Source organism: Notamacropus eugenii, chromosome 1 (assembly GCF_028372415.1).
Source record: "Notamacropus eugenii isolate mMacEug1 chromosome 1, mMacEug1.pri_v2, whole genome shotgun sequence".
Classification (NCBI taxonomy): domain Eukaryota; kingdom Metazoa; phylum Chordata; class Mammalia; order Diprotodontia; family Macropodidae; genus Notamacropus; species Notamacropus eugenii.
In genome coordinates this window covers 545,817,246-545,828,023 of record NC_092872.1, presented here as the reverse complement: position 1 = coordinate 545,828,023, position 10,778 = coordinate 545,817,246, and the positions used below count along the sequence as shown (strand labels likewise).

General features: G+C 38.4%; 1 protein-coding gene across 1 annotated transcript; it reads right to left on the bottom strand.

The window, feature by feature from the left end:
- Positions 1-1,399: 1,399 nt before the first annotated feature.
- Positions 1,400-2,383, bottom strand: LOC140518858 (olfactory receptor 6A2-like). Its single transcript, XM_072631338.1, has one exon. It carries the CDS (start codon positions 2,381-2,383, stop codon positions 1,400-1,402), a length of 984 nt encoding a protein of 327 aa, XP_072487439.1.
- Positions 2,384-10,778: the final 8,395 nt, after the last annotated feature.

Sequence of the window (10,778 nt, the reverse complement as noted above, 5' to 3'; positions counted from 1 at the left end):
ACTGGGTTAAGTGATTTACCCCAGCTCACATAGTCAATAAACGTCTGAGACTAAATTTGAAGTCAAGAAGATGAGCTTTCCTGACCCCAGGCATGACATTCCATTCACTGTACCACCTAGGTGCCCTCAAAGTAATATATACATATATTCATTTCTTCAATCCTCTCAACAACCGCATGAGCAGGCACTATTTGACAAAGGTATTGTGGGTCAGAAGATTATAGCTACAGAGTTAGCTAGAACCTTAGAATTTATCTAGTCCAACCACCTCATTTTACATACAAGGAAACCAAGACTTATGGATGTTAAAGTCATTTATCAGGCACATAGATGGCAAAACCAGGACTGAAACATGATTAAACCAAGCTTTCTAAAAGATTTAATGTCTTAAGAAGTCAAGGGTGTATGACCCCAAAAGAATGAATTGGGAAGATTCAGCAATGAACTAACATTGCATGTATCAGCTTTGAAAGACATAGCACATGACATTCCTGGGAATTCTGGCACAGCCCTAAACACCAAAAGTCACAGAAGTGGAGACCCTTCTTTTTCTGGCCATTCAGAAAGTATGAGGTGTGTATAGTGAACAAATGCTTATTAGCATATGAACTCCCTGATGAAATCAACCTGCCCTTACCCTGGACACAAGGTAGGGTTATATCATATAACTTTCCATTTCACAATCTGTTTCTGGGATTAAAGAGTCCAATTGGTCACATTTTGGTCAGAGTTGCCAACACTATGATTCTTCCTTCTCACTTAGTTACTCACACTAGGCAAAAATATTATCTCTTTCAGCAGCTTCTGTTTCTTTGGGCTATGCCCTTATTCTAATGCATATGAGAACAGCAGGGCCATAACTAGGGCAGGGTGATTGGCACTTTGTCTCAAGGTAACAAATGGATTACATATTTGTTTGTCTTGAGTTTTTCTCATAATCTTCACTATATTCAACCTTTCCTAAATGACTCTCTCCCTCCATCTTCCCTTACCCTAAGAAAAGGACACAAATAGGCAGAGAAGCAGAAATTCTTAAAGAAGAGCTATTTAGGGACATGGGTGTTCTCATACAGGTATTCCTTCTTGTTCGTTCATTCTTTTACCCTTACTCCTCCACTAGCACATGGCCCATTAGAAAAGCTACATTTCAGTGGTCTTACGAAAAATATCATTGAGCTGTCTCCATGCTGACCTTCATGGCCCTGGACCACAGTAACCCAGTCTAGAATTTTTGCCACCATCTTGCTTCCATGAATTCTTCCATTTGTTCCACGGTGCTTAGGAGACCTTAATCAGCAATGGGTCACTCATTCCCAGCTTTTTTGCTTCACTCACTACTAGAGAGAGCAGCTACACAAACATGCTGGATCATCTGTCTATATCTTATTCCCTTCCTGCTTTACCTAGCCCTGCCAGATTTTCTGGGGCTATCTTCCCAGTTGTGGTAAAGGTGCAAGGTCTGACTCAGGGCCTGCTTGACCTCCCGGTTTCGCAGACAGTAAATGATGGGATTAAGCAGAGGCACAATGAGGGCATAAAGTACAGAGACCAGCTTATTCGTGTCAAAAGCTGACAATGCCTTGGGCCGGGCATAGATGAAGATACTGGCTGCATAGAAAATGATCACCACTGTGAGATGGGAGGCACAAGTGGAGAAGGCCTTTTGGCGCCCAGTAGCTGAGGGAATGCGCATCACAGCACCTACAATAGCAACATAGGAGGCCCCAGTGACAGAGAGTGGACCCAGTAGGATAAAGATAGCCAGTATAAAATCAGTGAGCTCAGCTATGGACATATCTGTGCATGAGAGGTTAAGCAGTGGTGAAACATCACAGAAGAAATGATTAATGATGTTAGGCCCACAGTAGGAGAGGCGAGAGATGAGAAAGACTTTGACCATGGAAATGCCAAAGCCTCCAGCCCAGGAGCCAGCTGCAAGATGGACACAGAGCCTACCACTAACAATGACTGGGTAGCGGAGAGGGTGACAGATAGCTACATAACGATCGTAGGCCATGACAGCCAAGAGGACACACTCAGTACAGCCCAGACCGAGAAAAAAGTAGAGCTGTGTCATGCAGCCTGAGAAGGAGATGCGCTGCCCAGCCCCAGACTCCACTGTGGCAAAGCCAGCCAGCATCTTGGGGATGGTGACTGTGACATACCAATTCTCAAGGAAAGACATATTGGCCAAGAAAAAGTACATGGGCTTGTGGAGAGTAGTGTGGTTCCTCACAGCTATGATAATGAGGGAATTCTCAGTCAGTACCAACAGGTAGGCCAGCAAAGATAATGCAAATAGCAGTGCCCTGACAGGGGCTGGTGCAGGGAAGCCCAGCAGCACAAACTCAGTCACATGCCCACTCTGATTGCTCCTTTCCATGGTGCTGGCCAGAATCCACTGTGCAGATACCTATGGAAAAGGCACAGAGTAAAGAAGAGAATCTGACTGGAGAAGGACTTAGCAGCATGTGTGAAAGAATATCATCTTCCTCCCCTTCCCGCCTTTAAAATGGGAATTAATTCTATTTTAAGCATATTGTAACTTTACTGATCCTGAAAAACTGCAATGATTAGAATCTGGAAGAATTTTTCTACTGGTAATACCTCGGCCAATGAATTAGAGAACATACTAGATCCGGCAGAGGTGGTAACCTGAGTCAGGGCTTTTACCATTCATCAAATTCAGGATATCTCAAAGTTAGCTGAAGGTTGGAGGTTGTCTGCCAACAGCAAATGGGTACTTTGGAGTTTAAATGGGAAAGTAGGGCTTGAAGTAGGAAAAGAAGAGGAAACAGACTGTTTCTCTATCTAATGACAAGATAAGATAAATGCTGAAAAGTGTGAGAACAAAGTACCTTCTTCCAGAAACTCATGGACCAGAGAAGAACCTAAGAGAACCTGTACCTCTTCCACATAATTTCTAGACAAAAATGAAACAGTTCTTTGTTTCTCTTCTCTTAATCAAACTGACATCATGTTAATTCAAGCCCATATCATTCCTTTCCCAGACTCCTGTAACAGCTTGCTTTCTCATTGGTTTCCATGCATCAGTTCTCTCCCTTCTCCATTCCATATTTCACTTAGCTGCTAAAGTGATTTCCCAAAGCACAAAATAATCCCCTATTCAATAATTCTGAGGTTAATCTCCTATTCAAGAAAATTAAGCTACTCTCTAATACTTCTAGGATTGAATACAAATTCTTCTGTTTGACATTTCAAGTCTTTCATAACCCATCTCTTCTTTACACACAACACTCTGTCTTTCATCTGTATATCTTTGCACTGGACATTCTCCACAGCTGGAATGAACTCCCTCCTTACTTCCATTTCTTAGAATCTTCAAAATTCAGCTCAAAGGCCACATTCTACCTGGGTGTGGTGGTCCATCCCTACAATCCCTGATACTAGGAAGGCTAAGGTGGTATTTCACTGGGCTTGGGAGTTGTGAACTGCAGCGTGCTGAACTGATTGAGTGTCTCTACTAAATCTGGCACTTTTATGATTAGCTCCTAAGCAGGATGCCACCAGGCTCCCTAAGGAAGAATGGAGGAGAGAGAGTGAACAAACCTAGTATGGAAATGAGACAGGTTTACATTCCTGTGTTGTTCAGCAGTAGAACTAGGAGACTCAGTCTCAAATAGACAAAGAACCACCTTTTTCTACATGAAGTTTATCCTGACTCTCTCAGCTGCTAGTACCTTCCCCTCATTCAACAAAACTCTCTTATTTATTGGATTTATATAGAATATATTTTATATGCACTTGTGTTTCTTCCAAAAGATCATAGACTCATTGAAGACAATGTACTGTATCATTTTTGTCTATGCATCCTTGTCAGCTAGTCCAGGGCCTGGCACATAGTAAGCACTTAATAAATGCTTTCTCATTGATTGACTGATTGTAATTGTCCCATCACTCTTCTAAATCTGTGCTCTAAATGTCATCATAGCCAAACCTCATAGCCTTTTCTCATTCCTCTCCCTTTCTTTCTCTCTAACATTTGAATCTGTTGGCTATCCCTTCTATTATTTCTATGGTAGCATACAATCTCATTTCATCTTATACTTCTATACCAATTTCTCTTCCTCCCACAGCATTTTCTCTTCTTCCTTCTGCCCCTAAATGTAAGTGCCTTCTAAGACTCAGTCAGTTCCCCTTGGCCCATTGTTCTTTCACCTAGGTTCCTATATTTGAAATCTTGGTGCTACTATTGATTCTTACTTCTGCATTACCTCTCAAATGAAATCAACTACTAATTACCCTTGATTCCATCTTTTCAATATCTCTTTTGTGTTCTCCTTTCTTCCCATTGTTCTCACCTTAGTATAGATAATCATTGGCATCTACCTAGTTCCCAAGTAATATTTTTATGCATTTTAAAAATACCTCCCCTTGCAGAGGCAGAGCCCCAGGGACAGAGTAAAAATAGAGACTTGCTAGAGCTCTCCCCATAAGTCCAGCCAAATACCTGTAAAAAAATTACTCTAAACAAATTCTGGAGCTGCAGAAGACACGAAACGATGGAGTGAAGCAGATCTCCAGCCCAAGACAGCCTGGAAAGTTGATGAGAAGCTTCTATTGCACCATGCTAGTGTGTAGTTCAACGTGAGCCATGCTGACACAGATGGGACCTGAGCAGGCCTCGGGGACTGAACCTCTGGTTCCTGTTGTGGTTTTCAAACTTCACAACCCCAAAACACTGGGGACAAATTGAAAGGTCAGTGGAAAAAACATGGCAGAGAAGAGGGTGAAGGAGGCTGCTGCAGCCACAGAAGCAGCAAGGGAAGCAGCAGTAGGTGTTTCTAGACTTTAGGCCCACAGATCGTGTGGCGATCAAGTAACTGAGAATATACCCTCCCACCCCCACTGGAAGAAGAGAGCTACCTTGACAAACAGGTCAAAAGTCAAAAAAATGGCTGGAGAAATGAAAAAAACTGGAAAAAGAATCAGACCATAGTCTATATTCTGTAGAATTCTATGTATTCTATAGAATCTTACTTTAGTGACATGGAAAACCAAAATATATAAATAGAAGAAGACAACAAAGTCAAAGCTACTACATTCAAAGCTTCCACAAAAAGTGTGAATTGATCTCACACCATGAAAGAGCTCAAAAAGGATTTTGAACATCAAGTAAGAGAAGTAGAGGAAAAATTGGGAAGAGAAATGAGAGTGATGCAAGAAAATCATGAAAACCAAATTAACTGCTTACTAAAGGGGATCCAATAAATGATGAAGAAAATAACACCTTGAAAAATAGACTAACCCAAATGGCAAAAGGCATACAAAAAGACAATGAGAACAAGGATGCCTTAAAAAGCAGAATTGCCCAGATAGAAAAGAAGATGGAAAAGCTCACTAAATACAATAATTCCTTAAGGATTAGAATGGAGCAGATGGAAGCTAATGACTTTTTGAAAAATCAAGAAATTATAAAACAAAACCAAAGGAATGAAAAAAATAGCAGACAATGTGAAATATCTCATTGGAAAAACAACTGACATGGAAAATAGATCCAGGAGAGATAATTTAAAAATTATTGGACTACCTGAAAACCAAGATCATGAAAAGATCCTAGGTATCATCTTTCAAGAAATTATCAAGGAAAACTGCCCTGATATTATAGAACCAGAGGGTAAAATAGACATTGAAAGAATCCACTGATCACCTCCTGAAAGAGATCTCCAAAGGAAATCTCCTAGTAATATTGTAGCCAAATTCCAGAGCTCCCAGATCAAAGAGAAAATATTACAAGCAGACAGAATAGAACAATTCAAATACTGTGGAAGCATAATCAGGATAACACAAGTTCTACATTAAAGGATCTGAGGGCTTAGAATACGATATTTCAGAGGTCAAAGGAGCTAGAACTAAAACCAAGAATCAATCATCTAGCCAGCAAAACTGAGTATAATACTTCAGGGGGAAAAATGAAGACCAGAGTTGAATAGAAAAATTTGACTTTCAAACACAAGAATCAAGAGAAGCATGAAAAGGTAAACAGGAAAGAGAACTCATAAGGAACTTACTAATGTTGGACTATGTACACTCCTATATGGAAAAATAATATTTATTATTCTTGAGACTTTTCAGAATTAGAGTAGTTGGAAGGATTATATACTATAGACAGAGGGCACAGGGTGAGTTAAATATGAGGGGATGATATCTAAAAAAATAAAATTATAGCGTTAGAGAAAAATATATTGGGAAGATAAAGGGAGAAATAAAATTGGGTAAATTATCTCTCATATAAAAGAGGCAAGAAAAATCTTTTTCAGTGGAGAAGAAGGGGGAGGTGAGAGGAAAAGAGTGAACCCTACTCTCATTGGATTTGGCTTAAGGAGGGAATAACATGAATACTCAATGTGATATAAAAATCTATCTTACACTTCAGGAAAGTAGGGGGAAAAGGGATAAGTGAGGGGTGGGGGTGATAGAATGGAGGGGAAATGAGAGGAGAAGTAATTAGAAGTAAATACTTTTGAGGAGGAACAAGGAGAATAGAATAAATGGAGGGCAAGATGGAATGGAGGGAGATATAGTTAGTCTTTCACATCATTTTTATGGAAGTGTTTTGCATGACTACACATGTGTAACCTATATCAAATTGTATGCCTTCTCAGTGGGGATGTGTGGGGAGGGAGGAAGGGAGGGAAGGTGGCACTCAAAGTTTTAAAAACAAATGTTAATGTTTTTACATGCAACTGGAAAATAAGACATACAGGCAATGGTGTATAGAAATTTATCTTGCTCTATAAGAAAATAGTGGGGAAGTGAATGAGAGAATGGAGAGGTGTGATAGAAGGGAGGGCAGATTGGGGGAAGGGGTAATCAGAATGCATGATCTCTTGTGGTGGATGGATGGGAGATATGGGGAGAAAATTTTGAACTCAAAATCTTTTGGAAGTGAATGTTGAAAACCAAAAATAGATCAATTTTTTAAAATAGTTCCCTCATTTTGTCTCAAACTTTATTTATTTGCTTTGTTCATAAGATCACAAATTTTGAACTAGAAGAGACCTTAGAGGTCATTTTTTCCAACCCCAGCTTCATTGGAAACTAAGCCCCAAGGAGATTAAACAGCTTACCCAAAGTCCCACAGATAGTAAATATCAGAGGCAGGATTTTCACCCAACTCTTCTGACTCCAGGAGTACCATTTCTTCCACTGTACTATGCTGCCTGAGGAGACAAAAATTGAATAGAAAAAGAATTTTCATTCTCAGCTAACTTGTGATAGATATATCACTCCATCTTAAAACTGTTAGGTCTTTAGAAAATAGAGCATTAATCCATTTGTAATTCATCATGTTATATGATATGAAATGTTAATCACATTTCAGTTTTTGCTAGACAAATCTATTTTTTCCAAGTCATAATTAAATGTTTTCAATTTTGGTGCAAGTACCACAAAATTAATCTGAAGAAAACAGTATAAAACTCACTCTCACTTAATTAGTAGAGTGGGATATTACCCTTTGAAGAGGCAATGGGGAGATCCTCCTGCCCTTAATGTTTCTGCTGGAAAAGTCACCTCGAATTTGGGAAGAGCAGGTGCCATCATGCCAAAGAAAAGCTCCCTCCAGCTAGAAAAGTGGCAACCTCCTTTTTTATCATGAATTTTTAAATATTTGAACTATTATTATCAAATTTTTCAAAGTTCATAGAACCCAGGTTAAGAACTGCTCTGAAATAATCTGAGATATTTGTCTTTCTCCTTCAGTCATTTCCAATCATTCTTCACATCATGCCAATTCATCCTTAATAATATTTCCTAGAACCAGGGGTGGGGAACCTGTGATCTTGAGGTCACATTTGGCCTTCTAGGTCCTTAGGTGTGGCCTTTTCACTGAGTCCAAGTTTCACAGAACAAATTCTTTTGTTAAGTGGATTTGTTCTGTGAAGTTTGGATTCAAAGAGCTGTACTTGAGAACCTGAGGTCCACATGTGGCCTTGAGACCACAGGTTCCCCACTCTCAGGCTAGACTTACTCTCCCTCAAGCCAATTGCATGATCGTCATTGTTATCTAGTTCTGTTTCTCTTTAAACCTATATAAGTGCTATGGCTTCCTAGTTTACCTCCTTTTCTCTAGTCTATTTCTACTCCAATCTACTCTACAGAAAGCCTTAGCAGATGTGGTCTTTAATAGAATATTTTACTGCTGACAGAATTTTAATTTTAATTTAATTTTAATTCTGTCTTCTTTGACTGCACACTTAGCCACTAGGTATAAGGATACTATGCTATGCAACCTGAAGGAAAAGATATGTAAGACATAATTCTTTCCATTAAAGAATTAATCTAGGACAGGAAATTATTTGCCTCATGAAGTAAAGTATGACACTTGGTGGGGAGACAGGGCAGCTCTACTTGGTCAGAATTTTTTTAAAATACATGTAAATTTGTCTTCCTTTAACTTCATAAAATCTTAAACATGAAAAATCCTTTAAAATATTTTTCTGAACCCTTCTGCTTTAAAAATGATTAAACTGATGTCCAGAGAAATTGCTCAAGCTCACATTATGACAGAGGTTAGATTTAAAGCCAGATTGGACTCTCTCCATTAAAAAAATATTTATTTATCTATTCATTCATTCATTCGTTCGTTTATTACCTAGTGATTCTTGTTCTGTTCTCTGGGACAGAACAGAATAAAAATGTATTCCATGACAGTCATCCAAATACTTTAAGCCAACAATCAAGTCTACCTTCCCTAGGGCCTCACTTTACATGTTAATTACCCTCAATTCTTTCACCATTTCTCATAATGACATGATATTTTGTGTCCCCTCACAATACTAGCCTCCCTCCCTCTGAATATGTTCCTATATTTCATTGTCACTGTCAGTAATATTTATACAAATAATTACAATCCAAGCAATACGTGACAAATTAAGTTATTAAAAGAATGTAGGAAAAAGGATTATATTCATATCAGTACCAATATGCTTGGTGACTATGTTAATTTTTAATGCATAATGGAAGAAATTTAAGTCATTAGATTTTTAGAACTGTGTTGGAAGTGAGAGGAGCTGCAGAATAATGAATGATAAAGATTAGGGTGGCAGTATATTTACTAGACACCAAAATGAGGGAAAGAAAACCACATGTAATAAAATAAACCAAACAGGAATTAAATGTAATAGATAAAGCCAAAAGAAAGAGTTCCAAAAATAGTGAAGATTCTCCAGAGTCAGGAATGGTGAAAAAAAAACAAAACCTGGGACGCTGATACTTAAGGAGAATGCACTTAATAAGTGATGATTGAGTGAGTGAATGGATAATAATTATGCATTTAAAGTAATTAATTGGAGAGAAAGCTGCAATTAGCACTTTACTGCTTGGACAGTAAGATGAGAAAGATGTAGGAAGAAATGTATATTTCTGGGTCATCTTCTAAACTCTCAAAATTGTAATAACAGAGTCCCATGTTTTCTCACAATTCCACAAAATTAACCCTTCACCTTGTTTCTCCTCTACAGATCTGATGTATCTGAAAGTACTTAGTATAAGTATCTTATACTTAGTTGTAGGACTTAAGCCAAGCCATTAAATATCTCTGATTCTCTATTCTTTCCTTTTAAGTGGTAATAATGAAACTTATTCTATATCTTCCCAAGGAGGTGAAGAGAACACTTTTCACCCATAAAGTGCCATATAAGTGTGAATTAGTGTTATTAATTTCTGCTATGAGATTCAGTCCAATCTTTTCAGCAGGACATTCAGGGACTTCCACCAATGAATCCCACCTTGACAACTTAATCTGACACCTTCACTTCTCTTTAGGGACCATCAGTTCAGTAGCTTTAATGTCTTCTCCTAAATAGACTGTCCTCTCCTGCACCAACATATAAATCCTACTCATCTTTCAAAGTCTGGTTTTGTTCCTACCAATTCCTTGCAGCTTTCTCCAATGACACTATGCCACAATAATCTCTTCATTTTTTGTATTCACTCCTGTGGTTCCATCCTTCCCTCCCTCCAATCTAAACAATAGGTTTGTACTCAGAATCACAGAATTATAAATCTAGAGCTAACAGAGAACTCACAGGCTATCTAATTCAAATCCTCATTTACAGATCAGAAAACTGAACCCCAGAAAGGTTAATTGATTTGCCCAATGTCATATATAGTAAGGAACAGAGGCAGAATTTGAATTTGTATCCTGTGACTTGAAATTTATCTTTCTTTCCGCTGTGAAATATTGCTTCCTTTGTTCTCTACTTTTTACAAAATGAAAGTATTGCTTCTCTAATGAAAGTAAAATTTCCCTAAGGAGAAGGGACCCATAAAAAGAATTTGTGTTTATAGGTATGAATGGATCAGACAACCTCTGAAGCACCTTCCAATTCTGAAGCTATATGATCAGTTGTGCCTACAGTCCTGGTCACACAGTTGACAGATGGAAGTTAAAGACATTAAATTATGGTCATGCAGAAAAAGAAACAGCTGGATCCCCAAGTTCTTGGACTCATAGCTTTTTTCTTACCTTCTTCTTAGAGACAAATAGCTTTTCCTCTGTCCATATCTTTCCCAAACCTCCATTCTTCTTCCAGAGATCTTAGAAATAACTGAATTCAGAAAAATAAGAACTTCCCTAGTTAGAAAGAAAATGGGTGATAGCTTATCCTCCTCCCATAATGACTTCTTTCAGACATATGTACTACCAACCTGGTGATTTGAATCCATAGCATAAAATGACCTAATCAGAGATTTACGTGTGAAATTGGACTATTTGGACTAAGTTAGGTACTTATCTGTTGAGAATTATACTT